Source organism: Pseudophryne corroboree, chromosome 7 (genome assembly GCF_028390025.1).
Source record: "Pseudophryne corroboree isolate aPseCor3 chromosome 7, aPseCor3.hap2, whole genome shotgun sequence".
Classification (NCBI taxonomy): domain Eukaryota; kingdom Metazoa; phylum Chordata; class Amphibia; order Anura; family Myobatrachidae; genus Pseudophryne; species Pseudophryne corroboree.
Genome location: NC_086450.1, coordinates 25,048,078 through 25,067,311, shown reverse-complemented (window position 1 = coordinate 25,067,311; position 19,234 = coordinate 25,048,078). Strand labels below are relative to the sequence as shown.

General features: G+C 53.0%; 1 protein-coding gene across 2 annotated transcripts in view; it reads left to right on the top strand.

The window, feature by feature from the left end:
- Positions 1-19,234, top strand: part of SLC12A8 (solute carrier family 12 member 8) — a 106,640-nt gene that overhangs the window by 72,437 nt on the left and 14,969 nt on the right. For both annotated transcript variants that reach the window (XM_063932776.1, XM_063932775.1), the window contains exons 7-11: positions 9,822-9,935; positions 14,060-14,147; positions 15,017-15,104; positions 16,716-16,862; positions 17,947-18,676. In XM_063932776.1, coding sequence (XP_063788846.1) covers positions 9,822-9,935; positions 14,060-14,147; positions 15,017-15,104; positions 16,716-16,862; positions 17,947-18,676 — 1,167 coding nt within the window. The remainder of the gene's footprint in view (positions 1-9,821; positions 9,936-14,059; positions 14,148-15,016; positions 15,105-16,715; positions 16,863-17,946; positions 18,677-19,234) is intronic.

Here is a 19,234-nt window from a genome sequence, read left to right as displayed (position 1 = left end):
GTACGTGCCGTATACCAGCTACTGACGTGTAGTTGCCGTGTACCAGCTACTGACATGTACGTGCCGTATACCAGCTACTGACGTGTAGTTGCCGTGTACCAGCTACTGACGTGTAGTTGCCGTGTACCAGCTACTGACGTGTAGTTGCCGTGTACCAGCTACTGACGTGTAGTTGCCGTGTACCAGCTACTGACGTGTAGTTGCCGTGTACCAGCTACTGCCGGGTACGTGCCGTGTACCAGCTACTGCCGGGTACGTGCCGTGTACCAGCTACTGACGAGTACGTGCCGTGTACCAGCTACTGACGAATACATGCCGTGTACCAGCTACTGACGTGTAGTTGCCGTGTACCAGCTACTGGCGTGTAGTTGCCGTGTACCAGCTACTGACATGTACGTGCCGTATACCAGCTACTGACGTGTAGTTGCCGTGTACCAGCTACTGACATGTACGTGCCGTATACCAGCTACTGACGTGTAGTTGCCGTGTACCAGCTACTGACGTGTAGTTGCCGTGTACCAGCTACTGACGTGTAGTTGCCGTGTACCAGCTACTGACGTGTAGTTGCCGTGTACCAGCTACTGACGTGTAGTTGCCGTGTACCAGCTACTGCCGGGTACGTGCCGTGTACCTGCTACTGCCGGGTACGTGCCGTGTACCAGCTACTGACGAGTACGTGCCGTGTACCAGCTACTGACGAATACATGCCGTGTACCAGCTACTGACGTGTAGTTGCCGTGTACCAGCTACTGGCGTGTAGTTGCCGTGTACCAGCTACTGACGTGTAGTTGCCGTGTACCAGCTACTGGCGTGTAGTTGCCGTGTACCAGCTACTGACCTGTACGTGCCGTGTACCAGCTACTGACGCGTACGTGCCGTGTACCAGCTACTGATGTGTACCAGCTACTGACATGTACGTGCCATGTACCAGCTACTGACGTGTACGTGCCGTGTACCAGCTACTGACGTGTACGTGCCGTGTACCAGCTACTGACGTGTACGTGCCGTATACCAGCTACTGACGTGTACGTGCCGTATACCAGCTACTGACACGTACCAGCTACTGTTGGGTATGTACCAGCTACTTACGTGTAGTTGCCGTGTAGCAGCTACTGTTGGGTATGTACCGTGTACCAGCTGTGTGCTGGGTCCTGCGGTCTCTGTAATATAGGAAACCACTTTCTGCATGTTTTTCCAATTAGCACAGATAGATGTAGCATGACCTCATACATGAGCAGCTCCCAGACTGCGGCAGTCTGACCGGGAGGGACATGGACCTCTGCCAAGTATGTGGGATAGATCCAGCTCCACAGAGTAATCTCCATAGTGGCAGCGCTCGCCCATGTAACACCCAGTCTAGAGTTTGTAAACTTTGTACTTTTTTAATGGCTCTTTAAACCAGGAAAGGGATTATCGCTGTCTGCGGCACTCGCTCCTGCTGCAGACCTCACTTCCAGATGATCCCGAGTTCACTTTCCAGACATTGCTTTATAAAGTGCACAAAATCAGAAGAGAATTCACTTCTTAATCTCTGGAGACCCCGATAATTCCTCCAATCACAAGAGGAACGTCATGAGATCAAGAGATTATTACTCTACCAACCATGGGATTGGCCCATGACTTTCTTCATATTAATAGCAAATTATATACAGGTTGAGTATCCCATATCCAAATATCCGAAATACAGAATATAATTTATTTAGTTTCCCATATAGGGATCCCATGGCAGAGACCTGCTGGCACCTCTAATAGTGCATGTGAGAGGAACCATGGCTGGCACTGGGGGTAGGAAGCAGGACAGAAGTGGGAAAGTGCAGCAGGCAGGAGTGGGGTCAGGGCAGTAAGTGCAGCTGGCAGGAGTGGGGTAAGGGCAGTAAGTGCAGCAGGCAAGAGTGGGGTGAGGGCAGTAAGTGCAGCTGGCTGGAGTGGGGTGAGGGCAGGGAGTGCAGCTGGCAGGAGTGGGGTGAGGGCAGTAAGTGCAGCTGGCAGGAGTGGGGTGAGGGCAGTGAGTGCAGCTGGCAGGAGTGGGGTGAGGGCAGTAAGTGCAGCAGGCAGGAGTGGGGTGAGGGCAGTAAGTGCAGCAGGCAGGAGTGAGGTGAGGGCAGTAAGTGCAGCTGGCAGGAGTGGGGTGAGGGCAGTAAGTGCAGCAGGCAGGAGTGAGGTGAGGGCAGAGAGTGCAGCTGGCAGGAGTGGGGTGGGGGCAGTAAGTGCAGCAGGCAGGAGTGGGGTGAGGGCAGAGAGTGCAGCAGGCAGGAGTGGGGTGAGGGCAGAGAGTGCAGCAGGCAGGAGTGGGGTGAGGGCAGAGAGTGCAGCTGGCAGGAGTGGGGTGAGGGCAGAGAGTGCAGCTGGCAGGAGTGGGGTGAGGGCAGAGAGTGCAGCTGGCAGGAGTGGGGTGAGGGCAGAGAGTGCAGCTGGCTGGAGTGGGGTGAGGGCAGTAAGTGCAGCTGGCAGGAGTGGGGTGAGGGCAGTAGGTGCAGCTGGCAGGAGTGAGGTGAGGGCAGTAAGTGCAGCTGGCAGGAGTGGGGTGAGGGCAGTAAGTGCAGCTGGCAGGAGTGGGGTGAGGGCAGAGAGTGCAGCTGGCAGGAGTGAGGTGAGGGCAGAGAGTGCAGCTGGCAGGAGTGGGGTGAGGGCAGAGAGTGCAGCTGGCAGGAGTGGGGTGAGGGCAGAGAGTGCAGCTGGCAGGAGTGGGGTGAGGGCAGTAGGTGCAGCAGGCAGGAGTGGGGTGAGGGCAGTAAGTGCAGCTGGCAGGAGTGGGGTGAGGGCAGTAAGTGCAGCTGGCAGGAGTGGGGTGAGGGCAGTAAGTGCAGCTGGCTGGAGTGGGGTGAGGGCAGTAGGTGCAGCAGGCAGGAGTGGGGTGAGGGCAGTAGGTGCAGCAGGCAGGAGTGGGGTGAGGGCAGTAAGTGCAGCTGACAGGAGTGGGGTGAGGGCAGTGAGTGCAGCTGGCAGGAGTGAGGTGAGGGCAGTAGGTGCAGCAGGCAGGAGTGGGGTGAGGGCAGTAGGTGCAGCAGGCAGGAGTGGGGTGAGGGCAGTAAGTGCAGCTGACAGGAGTGGGGTGAGGGCAGTGAGTGCAGCTGGCAGGAGTGGGGTGAGGGCAGAGAGTGCAGCTGGCAGGAGTGGGGCGAGGGCAGTTAGTGCAGCTGGCAGGAGTGGGGTTGAGGGCAGTAAGTGCAGCTGGCAGGAGTGGGGTGAGGGCAGTAGGTGCAGCAGGCAGGAGTGGGGTGAGGGCAGTAGGTGCAGCTGGCAGGAGTGGGGTGAGAGCAGTAAGTGCAGCTGGCAGGAGTGGGGTGAGGGCAGTAAGTGCAGCTGGCAGGAGTGGGGTGAGGGCAGTAGGTGTAGCTGGCAGGAGTGGGGTGAGGGCAGTAGGTGCAGCTGGCAGGAGTGGGGTGAGGGCAGTAAGTGCAGCAGGCAGGAGTGGGGTGAGGGCAGTAGGTGCAGCTGGCAGGAGTGGGGTGAGAGCAGTAAATGCAGCTGGCAGGAGTGAGGTGTGGGCAGTAAGTGCAGCTGGCAGGAGTGGGGTGAGGGCAGTAAGTGCAGCAGGCAGGAGTGGGGTGAGGGCAGTAAGTGCAGCTGGCAGGAGTGGGGTGAGGGCAGTAAGTGCAGCTGGCAGGAGTGGGGTGAGGGCAGGGAGTGCAGCTGGCTGGAGTGGGGTGAGGGCAGGGAGTGCAGCTGGCTGGAGTGGGGTGAGGGCAGTAAGTGCAGCTGGCTGGAGTGGGGTGAGGGCAGTAAGTGCAGCTGGCTGGAGTGGGGTGAGGGCAGTAAGTGCAGCTGGCTGGAGTGGGGTAAGGGCAGTAAGTGCAGCAGACAGGAGTGGGGTGAGGGCAGTAAGTGCAGCTGGCAGGAGTGGGGTGAGGGCAGTAAGTGCAGCTGGCTGGAGTGAGGTGAGGGCAGAGAGTGCAGCTGGCAGGAGTGGGGTGAGGGCAGTAAGTGCAGCTGGCTGGAGTGAGGTGAGGGCAGAGAGTGCAGCTGGCAGGAGTGGGGTCAGGGCAGTAGGTGCAGCAGGCAGGAGTGGGGTGAGGGCAGTAAGTGCAGCAGGCAGGAGTGGGATGAGGGCAGTAAGTGCAGCTGGCAGGAGTGGGGTGAGAGCAGTAAGTGCAGCTGGCAGGAGTGAGGTGAGGGCAGAGAGTGCAGCTGGCAGGAGTGGGGTGAGGGCAGTAGGTGCAGCAGGCAGGAGTGGGGTGAGGGCAGTAAGTGCAGCTGGCTGGAGTGAGGTGAGGGCAGTAAGTGCAGCTGGCAGGAGTGGGGTGAGGGCAGTAGGTGCAGCTGGCAGGAGTGGGGTGAGAGCAGTAAGTGCAGCAGGCAGGAGTGGGGTGAGGGCAGTAGGTGCAGCAGGCAGGAGTGGGGTGAGGGCAGTAAGTGCAGCTGGCAGGAGTGGGGTGAGGGCAGTAAGTGCAGCTGGCAGGAGTGGGGTGAGGGCAGTAGGTGCAGCTGGCAGGAGTGGGATGAGAGCAGTAAGTGCAGCTGGCAGGAGTGAGGTGTGGGCAGTAAGTGCAGCTGGTAGGAGTGGGGTGAGGGCAGTAAGTGCAGCAGGCAGGAGTGGGGTGAGGGCAGTGAGTGCAGCTGGCAGGAGTGGGGTGAGGGCAGTGAGTGCAGCTGGCAGGAGTGGGGTGAGGGCAGGGAGTGCAGCTGGCTAGAGTGGGGTGAGGGCAGTAAGTGCTGCTGGCTGGAGTGGGGTGAGGGCAGTAAGTGCAGCTGGCTGGAGTGGAGTAAGGGCAGTAAGTGCAGCAGACAGGAGTGGGGTGAGGGCAGTAGGTGCAGCAGGCAGGAGTGGGGTGAGGGCAGTAAGTGCAGCAGGCAGGAGTGGGGTGAGGGCAGTAAGTGCAGCAGGCAGGAGTGGGGTGATGGCAGTAAGTGCAGCAGGCAGGAGTGGGGTGAGGGCAGTAAGTGCAGCAGGCAGGAGTGGGGTGAGGGCAGAGAGTGCAGCTGGCAGGAGTGGGGTGGGGGCAGTAAGTGCAGCAGGCAGGAGTGGGGTGAGGGCAGAGAGTGCAGCAGGCAGGAGTGGGGTGAGGGCAGAGAGTGCAGCTGGCAGGAGTGAGGTGAGGGCAGAGAGTGCAGCTGGCAGGAGTGGGGTGAGGGCAGAGAGTGCAGCTGGCAGGAGTGGGGTGAGGGCAGGAGTGGGGTGAGGGCAGAGAGTGCAGCTGGCTGGAGTGGGGTGAGGGCAGTAAGTGCAGCAGGCAGGAGTGGGGTGAGGGCAGTAAGTGCAGCTGGCAGGAGTGGGGTGAGGGCAATAGGTGCAGCTGGCAGGAGTGGGGTGAGGGCAGTAAGTGCAGCTGGCAGGAGTGGGGTGAGGGCAGTAAGTGCAGCTGGCAGGAGTGGGGTGAGGGCAGTAGGTGCAGCAGGCAGGAGTGGGGTGAGGGCAGTAGGTGCAGCTGGCAGGAGTGGGGTAAGGGCAGTAAGTGCAGCAGGCAGGAGTGGGGTGAGGGCAGTAAGTGCAGCTGGCTGGAGTGGGGTGAGGGCAGTAGGTGCAGCTGGCTGGAGTGGGGTGAGGGCAGTAGGTGCAGCTGGCAGGAGTGGGGTGAGGGCAGTAAGTGCAGCAGACAGGAGTGGGGTGAGGGCAGTAGGTGCAGCAGGCAGGAGTGGGGTGAGGGCAGTAGGTGCAGCTGGCAGGAGTGGGGTAAGGGCAGTAAGTGCAGCAGGCAGGAGTGGGGTGAGGGCAGCAGGCAGGAGTGGGGTGAGGGCAGTAAGTGCAGCTGGCTGGAGTGGGGTGAGGGCAGTAGGTGCAGCTGGCTGGAGTGGGGTGAGGGCAGTAGGTGCAGCAGGCAGGAGTGGGGTGAGGGCAGTAAGTGCAGCAGACAGGAGTGGGGTGAGGGCAGTAGGTGCAGCAGGCAGGAGTGGGGTGAGGGCAGTAGGTGCAGCTGGCAGGAGTGGGGTGAGGGCAGTAAGTGCAGCAGGCAGGAGTGGGGTGAGGGCAGTAAGTGCAGCTGGCTGGAGTGGGGTGAGGGCAGTAGGTGCAGCTGGCAGGAGTGGGGTGAGGGCAGTAGGTGCAGCTGGCAGGAGTGGGGTGAGGGCAGTAAGTGCAGCAGACAGGAGTGGGGTTAGGGCAGTAAGTGCAGATGACAGAGAATAAGTGGCAGGAGACAGGACACAGCGGCCGGCAGGTAGCTCAGACAGAAGATATGAACCTGAGATTCTCTTTGTGGCGTTGAACCCTCGCTGCGCGTTACCCTGGCAGCAGGAAATGGGCCTCATTGTTCCTCTCTGGAATTATTGCTATCTTATATCTTTTAATGTCGCGGCGGGCTGGGAAGGTTGGAGATTAGCTGACGGTTCTGTATAAACTCTGGCAGAGAGCAGCATGGTAGTGGCAGGCTGTAGATACAGGGGTCTCCTGAGAGTAGAACGCGTTCTCTATACCCTGTATCGGGGTGTCGCTGTATCACTGATATACAATCTGAGACTGTAACTCACTGGAGCCAGCAATGGAGGTGCCCGGATCCTGCCAGTCTCTGGAAGCTGCTCAGCGATAAAGGGAGCCCATGTAAGAGGCACGGGGGTGGGGCCCTGCAAAAAGAACTCTCTTACCAAGCTTACGTACCTCCCGCCTCACGCAACTCAGGCGGCCCTGGAACACGTCCTAGACACGGACAAGAACTTCTTGGGGTGATCTGAAAAGAATGAGAGACACGCTACGCCGGGTGGGGGAGGCACAGTGAATGGTCATCATTGGCACTTGCGGCCTCAGACTGGGTGCTCCTGTAGTGGTGCGAAGCACCATGCGTGACCCTGAACAAAAACTCCCAAACGGGAGGTGGGGAAAAGGGGCAACATACACACACGAAACACAATTCTGCTCACTAACTATACCCTCGGTTTCCTGTAGACGACTGTCCCTCCTTCTTTGCTCCTGTAATAGAACACGCAATGCAGCCCACGGGACGTGGCGCTGCTTACGCAATACAACCGAGAGACACTTATGCAGAGGTTATGACATAATACAGTACAATAATATAGTATAATACTCACTGGCGCGTAACATCTGACAGCCTACCTTTAATGGGGCCCAGGCTGTGGGAAAACTTTAGTACTTACCACCGTCTACCTTTAATGGCCTGACTGTATCCCCTAAACCTAGTGGCCTAGCGCCAGATCTAGAGATACCATGGCCTAGCACCTACTTATCCAACCTGCGGCCTACCGCCGGATCAAAATATACCATGGCCTAGCACAGACTTACCACACCTGCGGCGTAGCGCCTACTTATCCAACCTGCGGCCTACCGCCGGATCAAAATATACCACGGCCTAGCGCTGACTTGCCACACCTGCGGTTAATCGCACCGTGTCAGACTACTGGGCCTTGTACTCTTGCCTATACCAACCCTATCGTACACACAATAGCTTTGGGCTTCCTGCCCACTGTGCCCCAGCCTGTTATTGCGGTTGGGGGCCTATTCATATCTCCTAGGGCCTAGTGCCCTGACAACTGGCTATTCCTATTGGGCCTAATGCCTGTATCGCTCTCCGGGCCTAATGCACCACAATTCTATTGGGCCTAATGCCCCCCTTATGTCCCCCGAGCTTAGTGCCCGCCCCCAGCCTAGTACCTGCTATGCCCACGGACCTAGTGCCCGAACCCTTGTGGTCTATGGTGGGGGGAACCATTTGGACTTACCGGTCCTAAGGGCTGTGGCTGGACCTGCCCCGCCCACCGCGTAGTCTTTGCCGGAGGATGGCTCCCACCACCTCCGGGCTTCCTGGAGTCTTCACCTGGGCAGCGGTGGCCAGTGAAAGCTCTTTTCCGTCACACACCGCTGTCCCAGGGCTTCCGACGCCTTAATCGACAGGCGTCGGCTCTTTGTACTTCACCCGGCGGGCGGCGGCGTGTAACAGCTCTTCCACAACTGCCGCCGCTCTCCAGGACTTCCGGCGCCGCCTTCTTTCTTCAATCTTCGGGAGCTCTTCTCTGCTCCCTCCTGGCCGACAAACTGAACTCCTGCGGCCGGCGCTGGCTAATATAAGCCAGTGTCAGGGGGCGGGGCTATGGCGCGGCAAGCCAGGATTGGCTCGCCGTTGCCACTCCTGATTGGCCGCCAGCTCGTGAGCTGTGATTGGGTCATGGTTGGTGCCAAATTCCCCAGTCCAGGTCTCCAGTGCTGCCTGGTGCCAATGCTGGATCCTGCCCCATGGGATACCTCCGGATCCCGACCCATCCCAGGCAAGGAGGCACATGGCACATAGTAGCAAGGCCAGTAACCGCACGACTACCCTGGCCCCTGCTGAGGACAAAATGGCGTGCTTGAGCTGCTGTGACATCATTCCACCAATTTGCACAGTTCATTCAAACCTGATGGTTTACATACAAACCTGATGATTGTGGGTCTGCACTGGCGCCAGACCCCTTCCATTCTGCACAAGCTTGGTCTTATGACATGGCAGTCCTCCCTTAGCTGCAGCATGATTGCCATGTCGTGGCATTTGTGGGACGGCAACCGGCAACGTTCTTCAAATTGGGCAGTATTGAGCCCGTTTTGTAGGCGGGCGTTGCCCGACGCAGACTTCCTGGACCCTGTCCGGTTCCTATGGCCAATCCGAGCAAGCTACGCAGACTGACCGCGGTCTGCTAACGTTGTGAGTCGTCACTGACGGTGATCTAGGGCTGTGCCCCCAGACGCAGCTCTCTGACCTCGCAGATCCATGCAGGACGCCTCTATCTCCTACAGACGCCTCCTGCTGTTATTGCATTTTATTTCTACGGTATTGCGCAGCCGCTGCCCTGCAGCCCTGCAATTCCATGCAAATCGAAATCAGGCCCTGCATCTGTTCAGAGAGTCATCTACCCCTATCCAGCTAGCCTACCGCAGGGTTGTAACAGGGACCTCTCTCAGACTTCCCGCATGTCCGACTATCTCTCTGCTCTCCACTTGGATGGCTGTACGCTGCCTCAAGTACCACACAACCAAATCCCAACTTCCCGCCCAGTGTCACGTCCTCTCCTTCCGTCTCCCACACAGTTTTTTTATTTTTATTGTGGACATAACAAAAACAAGGACTAGAAATAGAAATAGACAGCCGCTGACATAAACAGGGCATGAAACAACAGAGTACCCTGGAAAGTGACGCATGGAAGTAAAAGCAAACACTGTATAAAACATGGATTGTACACATAGCACATCATATCACGACGCAGGTAAAGTAGGCGCGGCCGACAGGAAATGAGAAAAAAACAAAACCTAACAAAGGACCCCAAACTATTTAAGGGTCACTACACAAAGCAACTGGGGCGTCACCCAGTAGTAAACTAGTTTCATACCATTGGGTAGAGTGGAAGCATTTGTGTGAAGCCAGTGGGAGGAAAGCGGAGAAAATATACACAAACTCAGAGAGTACACACAAACTCCACACATCCAAATTGTAATGCTAACCACTATGCACTCTGCTGCCTCATAAACGATGACGATGATATAAGTCATGGGTCCTGTGTACACTGCTTTACAAGTATATGATCTCTGCAGAATTAGACAAGTGTTCAGAAGTGTTAGTGGCAATATTTTAAATTGCAATTAATTAATTATTTTAGTAAGTGATATTTTGATGGAGTCCGTAGAAGTAGAGAGGAGAAGAAGCAGGAAGAGTGGTGGAAATATTGTACGGGTTCTGCAGAACATTTACCAGCGCCGGTATTACAGCGCAGAGCTCGCAGCGTTTAGCGTTACACACGTTACATTTAGTTACTCGTATTTTATTAATGGTTTAAGCCTTTTGCCGCATTTTAGAGAGCAGATCTCTGTATTTCAGGTTCCAAGTATGTAATTAGATCGTAGATTACATATGGAATGGATACGTTACATGTATGTTGTGGTTACATGTTGTGTTCTCTCTCCTCAGAACACGGCTTTGTAGGATATTCAGATGAATTAATGCGGAACAACACGTATCCAGATTACACCCCGGGAGAGTCTTTCTTCACCGTGTTTGGGGTGTTTTTCCCGGCTGCCACAGGTATATTAGTTGGGCAGGGGTCAGGCTTGTCTAGTCTAAAGGGGCCTACACACTGGGCGATATCTTGAAAGATATGAACAATGTCGTTCATAAATGAACGATAAATCGTTCATATCTTTCAGTGTGGATGCTTCATCGATGAACGATCATCGTTTCAACATTGCATTCAATTTGAACAGTATAGATATCTGTACTCTCATATCGTCCAAATTGGCCACCGATATCATCCAGTGTGTAGGCTTTAAATCGTTGGCGGAAAAATCGTCCATCAATAATTTCAATGGTCGATAATATCGCCAACATCGCCCAGTGTGTAGGGCCCTTATGGCATTGTGTGGCCCACGTGTCTCATCATTCTATCCATATTATATATATGTGATACTCAGCTCCTCCCCCCCCCCCCCCGCTGTGATGCACACAGTGTATATGTGATACACAGCTTTTCCCCCCCCCCCCCCCCCCCCAGGTGTGAGGCACACAGTGTAAATGTGATATACAGCTCCTCCCCCCCAGGTGTGATGCACACAGTGTAAATGTGATATACAGCTCCTCCCCCCAGGTGTGATGCACACAGTGTAAATGTGATATACAGCTCCTCCCCCCAGGTGTGATGCACACAGTGTAAATGTGATATACAGCTCCTCCCCCCCAGGTGTGAGGCACACAGTGTAAATGTGATATACAGCTCCTCCCCCCAGGTGTGATGCACACAGTGTATATGTGATACACTGCTCCCCCCCCCCACCCCCCCAGGTGTGATGCACACAGTGTAAATGTGATATACAGCCCCCCCCCCCCCCCCCCCAGGTGTGATGCACACAGTGTATATGTGATACACAGCTCCTCCCCCCCAGGTGTGATGCACACAGTGTATATGTGATACACAGCTACCCCCCCCCCCCCCCCCCTCCCAGGTGTGATGCACACAGTGTAAATGTGACACACAGCTCTCCCCCCCCCCCTCCCCCCCAGGTGTGATGCACACAGTGTAAATGTGATACACAGCTTCTCCCCCCCCAGGTGTGATGCACACAGTGTATATGTGACACACAGCTCCCCCCCCCCCAGGTGTGATGCACACAGTGTAAATGTAATACACAGCTCCTCCCCCCCCCCCTCCCCCCCAGGTGTGATGCACACAGTGTATATGTGATACACAGCTCCTCCCCCCCCCAGGTGTGATGCACACGCTGTATATGTGATACACAGCTACCCCCCCCCCCCCCACCCTCCCAGGTGTGATGCACACAGTGTAAATGTGATACACAGCTCTCCCCCCCCCCCCCCCTCCCAGGTGTGATGCACACAGTGTAAATGTGATACACAGCTCTCCCCCCCCCCCCCCCCCCTCCCAGGTGTGATGCACACAGTGTAAATGTGATACACAGCTCTTCCCCCCCCCCCCCCCCTCCCCAGGTGTGATGCACACAGTGTAAATGTGATACACAGCTTCTCCCCCCCAGATGTGATGCACACGGTGTATATGTGATACACAGTTCCCCCCCCCCCCAGGTGTGATGCACATGGTGTATATGTGATACACAGCTCCTCCCCCCAGGTGTGATGCACACGATGTATATGTGATGCACAGCTTCTCCCCCCAGGTGTAATGCACACAGTGTATATGCGATACTCGGCTCCTCCCCCCAGGTGTGATGCACACAGTGTATATGTGATACACAGCTCCTCCCTCCCAGGTGTGATGCACACGGTGTATATGTGATACACAGCTCCACCCCCAAGGTGTGATGCACACGGTGTATATGTGATACACAGCTCCTCCCCCCAGGTGTGATGCACACGGTGTATATGTGATGCACAGCTTCTCCCCCCAGGTGTGATGCATACAGTGTATATGTGATACACAGCTCCTCCCTCCCAGGTGTGATACACACGGTGTATATGTGATACACAGCTCTCCCCCCCCCCAGGTGTGATGCACACGGTGTATATGTGATACACAGCTCCTCCCCCCAGGTGTGATGCACACGGTGTATATGTGAAACACAGCTTCTCCCCCCAGGTTTGATGCACACAGTGTATATGTGATACACCGCTCCTCCCCCCCCAGGTGTGAGGCACACAGTGTATATGTGATACACAGCTCCTCCCCCAGGTGTGATGCACACAGTGTATATGTGATACACAGCTCCTCACCCCCCCCCCCCCCCCCCCCAGGTGTGATGCACATGGTGTATATGTGATACAGAGCTTCTCCAACCCAGCTGTGATGCACACAGTGTATAAGTGATACTCTGCTCCTCCCCCCAGGTGTGATGCACACAGTGTATATGTGATACACAGCTCCTCCCTCCCAGGTGTGATGCACACGGTGTATATGTGATACACAGCTACCTCCCCCCCCCCCCCAGGTGTGATGCACACGGTGTATATGTGATACACAGTTCCTCCCCCCAGGTGTGATGCACACAGTGTATATGTGATACACAGCTCCTCCCCCCCCAGGTGGGAGGCACACAGTGTATATGTGATACACAGCTCCTCACCCCCCCAGGTGTGATGCACATGGTGTATATGTGATACAGAGCTTCTCCCCCCAGGTGTGATGCACACAGTGTATATGCGATACTCGGCTCCTCCCCCCAGGTGTGATGCACACAGTGTATATGTGATACACAGCTCCTCCCTCCCAGGTGTGATGCACACGGTGTATATGTGATACACAGCTCCCCCCCCCCAGGTGTGATGCACACGGTGTATATGTGATACACAGCTCCTCCCCCCAGGTGTGATGCACACAGTGTATATGTGATGCACAGCTTCTCCCCCCAGGTGTGATGCATACAGTGTATATGTGATACACAGCTCCTCCCTCCCAGGTGTGATGCACACGGTGTATAAGTGATACACAGCTCCTCCCCCCCCCCAGGTGTGATGCACACGGTGTATATGTGGTACACAGCTCCTCCCCCCAGGTGTGATGCACACGGTGTATATGTGATACACAGCTTCTCCCCCCAGGTTTGATGCACACAGTGTATATGTGATACACCGCTCCTCCCCCCCAGGTGTGAGGCACACAGTGTATATGTGATGCACAGCTCCTCCCCCAGGTGTGATGCACACAGTGTATATGTGATACACAGCTCCTCCCCCCCCCCCCCCCCCCAAGGTGTGATGCACATGGTGTATATGTATGTGATACAGAGCTTCTCCAACTCAGGTGAGATGCACACAGAGTATATGTGATACTCTGCTCCTCCCCCCAGGTGTTATGCACACAGTGTATATGTGATACACAGCTCCTCCCTCCCAGGTGTGATGCACACGGTGTATATGTGATACACAGCTACCCCCCCCCCCCCACACACACAGGTGTGATGCACACGTTGTAGAAGTGATACACAGCTCCTCCCCACAGGTGTGATGCACACGGTGTATATGTGATGCACAGCTTCTCCCCCCAGGTGTGATGCATACAGTGTATATGTGATACACAGCTCCTCCCCCCCAGGTGTGATGCACACGCTGTATATGTGATACACAGCTCCTCCCCCCCAGGTGTGATGCATATGGTGTATATGTGATACACCGCTCCTCCCCCAGGTGTGATGCACGCTGTGTATATCTGATAATCACTTCTATTTTAGTAAATGGGCTAGCAGATCCTGCCATATGTTTTGCAGGAAGGTAAAGAGCTGTATGTGTTTTCTAATTAATGGATCACTGTGTAATCTGCTTCACATGATCCTGAGAGCTGCAGCGGAATTAAGGTGGATTAGAGCAGTTTCTATGGGGACGAGTCAGGAATTATATCTCCGTGAGTGACAGATGTATAGAGCCTGTTCCACTGTTCTGCTGCCAGTAATGTGTATATAACGTTAGATTACTATATGCAGCATATAAATACAGGAGGATAATACATTTCTCGGCCCCTTGAGGGGAACAGAGCACAGACCATGTGCGGGGTGTTGGGGAGCAGCGGGGTGTTGGAGAGCAGCGGGGTGTTGGGGAGCGGCGGGGTGTTGGGGAGTAGTGGGGTGTTGCAGGATCCTAGCTACATTTGAATATTAGATTTATTTGACATGTGAACGATTCGTTAATAATTTCCCCCTTATCTTTATTTCTCTTTATTTGCCGTCTCTCTGTGTCACTATCTGTAGGCGTCATGGCCGGCTTTAACATGAGCGGAGACCTGCAGAGACCGTCCGTTAACATTCCAGTTGGCTCTTTGGCTGCAATCGCCATTTCGTAAGTTTAAAGCTAAGAGCACAGTTTACAGCTAATAGTAAAAGAACGTTTGCAGTAAGTACCGCACATTGGGGGTCATTCCGAGTTGTTCGCTCGGTATTTTTTTCTCGCAACGGAGCGATTAGTCGCTAATGCGCATGCGCAATGTCCGCAGTGCGACTGCGCCAAGTAAATTTGCTATGCAGTTAGGAATTTTACTCACGGCATTACGAGGTTTTTTCTTCGTTCTGGTGATCGGAGTGTGATTGACAGGAAGTGGGTGTTTCTGGGCGGAAACTGGCCGTTTTATGGGAGTGTGTGAAAAAACGCTACCGTTTCTGGGAAAAACGCGGGAGTGGCTGGAGAAACGGAGGAGTGTCTGGGCGAACGCTGGGTGTGTTTGTGACGTCAAACCAGGAACGACAAGCACTGAACTGATCGCATTGGCAGAGTAAGTCTCGAGCTACTCAGAAACTGCACAGAGAAGTCTTTTCGCAATATTGCGAATCTTTCGTTCGCAATTTTGATAAGTTAAGATTCACTCCCAGTAGGCGGCGGCTTAGCGTGTGCAAAGCTGCTAAAAGCAGCTTGCGAGCGAACAACTCGGAATGACCCCCCCTATTCCTTCTAATACACAAGTATTAATGTGAAGCTGAACAACATGGCCCTGGCAGGTGACCCTCGCGTCCAGGTGTGCTCTACCTGATGCAGGCAGTGTTATATTGCGTCATGTGACACAGTGACATCACCACTCCCCAAATCTATGATATACTTATCTTGCATCCACTTGCGTCATGTAGCCTATAACTAAATGAGAGTCTGATCTGAGAGTTGGAGGTTTTTACAAACGATTCACGAGCCTAAAACAGTTTTCTTCTTCTCCGTTCTAGGTGGTTCCTCTATGTTGTGTTTGTCATCTTACTTGGAGCCATTTGTGCCAGGGAATTCCTGCGCTATGAGTTTATGATTGCAGAGAAGGTAATTGAGAACTGCGGCCCAACCATGCTGATCCGACAGGACAATTAGAGCAGTCAGCCATTGATTGCATCCATTGTCCTGCCTCATTTACCACCCGTTCTAGACACCTCTGATAGATCCAGGTCTAGTGATTGATGTTCTTTTCTGAGCTCCACCGTGAGATGTGAGATGGTCAGTTGGGTTAACAATGGTTTAATTGGTCTTCAAAATCATAGTGTACTTTACCCAGTTCTCTGATCTATGTCTTCCCCATGTAGCTTTACACAATGATCTGATATAGAATGTGTCCATGATCTAGAACAGGTCTGGCCAACCTGTGGCTCTCCAGATGTTGTGAAACTACACATCCCAGCATGCCCTGCCACAGTTTTAGCATTCCCTAATAGCAAAACTGTGGTAAGGCATGATGGGACTTGTAGTTTTACAACAGCTGGTTGACCAGGCCTGATTTAGAACTTCCGGTCTCTACTTTGCTCAAAGATCTGATTTAGAACGTCTCCATGATCTGTAATTTCCCTCTGTACTTTACCCAAAGATCTGATCTAGAACGTCTCCGTGATCTGTAATTTCCCTCTGTACTTTACCCAAAGATCTGATCTAGAATATCTCCATGATCTAACTTCCCATCTGTAGTTTATGCAAAGAACTAGAACAGTGGTTCCCAAACTCTGTCCTCAAGGACCCCCAACAGTTCATATTTTCCAGATCACCTAGCAGGAGCACAGGTGTATTCATTACTCACTGACACATTGTAAAAGATCCACAGGTGGAGCTAATTATTTCTTGTGATTCTGTGAGGAGACCTGGAAAACGCGAACTGTTGGGGGTCCTTGAGGACCGAGTTTGGGAACCCCAGATCTAGAACATCTCCATGTAACACCTGCACTTCACTGCAATTGTCTCATGTATACCTGGTCGGTTGGTCATATATTTGATATAAAGAACCTGTATAACCTTCCGTAAGGTTGTATTTAAAGCTGTATCCAGAGTAAGTCTCCAGATGGTTAGAATGTGCTGGGCGATAGACCACAACACGTGAAGTCCATGTTACATGGGATAGGGATGTTATCAGTGATGACTCCACATTGCTACATTCTGTATGATGGTGTTCCAGTTACGTGGACCCCTGGGCAGAGTTGCACGTTTCACGTGGCCCAGCTGGAGCTGGATTACGTCTCATAATCTGAGGCATTAACCGTTACCCAGCTAATGTGTCAGGCACTTACTGGGCGTGTAATGCGATTACGTTCCTGTGCTTCTGTCTCTAATATTACACTGGGACATTTCCAAGACAACAAACTCTACATAATAAAGGGTAGGGGGGTGATAATGCCCCCATTATATCCATGATCATCCGTACACATATTCATCCGACTGTCATGTGGTTCTCGGGGGCAGTCAGTGGTGCATGTCATAGGTTTAATAATTTGTTATATTGTACTTTGGGTTCTTGGTTTCCATTGTAGTGTTGTACTTTGGGTTCCATTGTAGAGCAGGAGGTCTGTGTGGAGATGGACCGAGGTGGGCACAAAGTGACCTGCTGGGTCCCACTATGCCCTCTTAGGTTTATGTTACAGCTGACCCCTGTGTTCCCCTCTTCCTCCTCCTCAGGTTTCTCTGGTGGGTTTCCTCTTTCTGCTGGGCCTCTACATCTCCTCGTTGGCCTCCTGCATGGGAGGCCTGTATGGTGCTCCCAGGATCCTTCAGTGCATTGCACAGGAGAAAGTCATACCCATCCTCTCCTTCCTGGGGCACGGGGTAAGTTTATCATCTTGTAAGAAGAAACCCCGCTATTTTAATACCCCAATTCACTGATAAATCCAGACATACAGATTGATCTTGGGAATTGCACATTTTTAATGAATAAAGTTATTTCCCCCCCCCAATTTCTTCTGTTAATATTTGATATGTCGCTTTATGTTCGTTTGCGCTGTGCCTGCGTGCGGCTGTTTCAGGCTTAGCAGAGCTCATCAGTGCAGGATGTGAAGCGCGGTCTCCAGCTCAGGGTGGTGTATTTCCCACCATTCTATAAAGGTAAATGTTTACAGAGAAGTGTGGTCAAGTGGGAAATCGAACAAGTGATATAATTAGCAAATTCCTTGACGCGAATATGAACATTCCACATGTAATTCTATTGAGAAAAGCGATTATAGACTTGGCTGCTTTTCCTTCCTCATTATAACCGGTGGGAAACAAGCGGATTACGAGTCCATCAGCCAGTAATTATCAGCTGATTATAGGGTGAAAAGTCATCTGCGCAATAAAGGAATATAATATACTGTACAATATAATATCAGGTATAGTGCTGTCACATGCAGGAGTGGGATCATCCGATCGTGTACAACCCGTCTTGGTCCTTTGGCCGGTAGGTCGGTGTTTAAGTTGCCCTGTGCCAGAGAATCAGTTGGCGGTGGTGACCCCATGTAAATGAGTGTGATCCCCTTAGTTCCTGTCGCTCTCGCTTCCATAGCCACACCCTTCTGCTTGGGCAGGAAATATTTCATAACCCTAACCAGTTTGGACAGTGCAGATATGTGAACACTTTGCTTGCTTCTACACTTGCGTCTGAAGATGCAGACCTAGGCTGTAACAAAATGTTCTCCTATAGGTAAAGTTAAATGAAGACGTATCAACTGATGCAATACAGTGTTATAGTAGTGAGATGTTACAGGTCAGTCTATGGATTCATAGAGCATTGCATAGTGGGATTGAGTATTACTGAGCCGCGCCAGTATAACCATCGTGGTTTGCATTAGTTTGAGGCGTGACCTTTAGATCCTGCTAAGTATCAGTAGAGATAATGGATAGGAACATGTATTGATCATTAATTGTCTCCATTCAGAGAGGTCCCAACAGAACCCCGGTGGCTGCTATCTTCTTGACTGGCCTCATTACAATGGGCTTTGTCTTCGTCGGCCAAGTGAACATCCTGGCGCCAATAGTTACCATTAACTTCATGCTGACGTACAGTGTGGTGGACTACTCTTACTTCTCGGTAACGATGAGCTACAATCTACAGCACACTCGCAGAAAAGTCAGGAGAGTGACTTCCAGGACACCAGGTCCTTCTCAGCCTTTGGTCTTTGATAAGTCCACCAGTTATGGTTCAAATGGGACACTGCTGGAATTCACAAGAGATATGGACCAGCTCTTCAAGCCGGGTCATATGGAGACAATGGACAGCACCAGAATCCAGGATAAAGAGCAGAAAAAGTTCATGAACCTCAAAAAAAATAGAAAACCAGCTAAGGAGACTTTGCAAAGTAGCTTCCAGCTGGACCTTCTGCAAAGCATTGACCATGAGCTGGAGAACAGGACTCCGGGCAAGACCGACACTGACCAGGACCAGTTGAGGAGGACTTTGGAGAACACATTCACTGAGCAGGTCAAAGAGGACAGCATGTTAAATACAGAGCCTGGTGAAGATAGCGAGGGGCAGGATTCTGTAGAGATTGGCACCCAGGGACACGCAAACCACTGTATGTGCGATGAGGCAGAGGACGTAGACAGAACAGGAGACAAGGAGCAACTCTTCACAGAAATCCAGCAGCCGGGAGTGGAGGAGAAAGAAGGTAGGTTTGGGATTATTAGCAGTCCTCTGGCTAAGTCTCTGGGATGGTACAGTGACATTTCATGAGTGATTGATGCAGCAAATTACAAAGTGGTGGCTCTCTATCTGGGTGTAACGTAGATGTGACTGGATTGCTGGGTGGTGTCTCTTTTATATGTGGGGGCTACACAAACATTTACTACCTATACAAATTAGAGTTCTCCTCCTGCCTTAAGTACATGTTAAACGTGGGCTCAAGGTGATGCAAAGCGCTCTGCGACCGGATGTGAGAACGGGAAGTAACTCCACACAAAATGTAACATCATTCAGTAAAAGTCACCATGTTTAGGAAAGATCTGGGTTGTACATCGTCGTTTGTACAACTATCTACTACAGTACTTCAGACATTCAACAACATTCACCCACAAGTGTCGCCCAGAGCCGGATTAAGACCATGGGGGGCCCGGGGTACTTAAGACAGTGGGGCCCCTATTACTGACACCCTGAGCAGATCAGGTACCACTGTATGTACATAGTAACACAGTATCCCACCAGTCACCAGGTAATACCCCTCATGGGG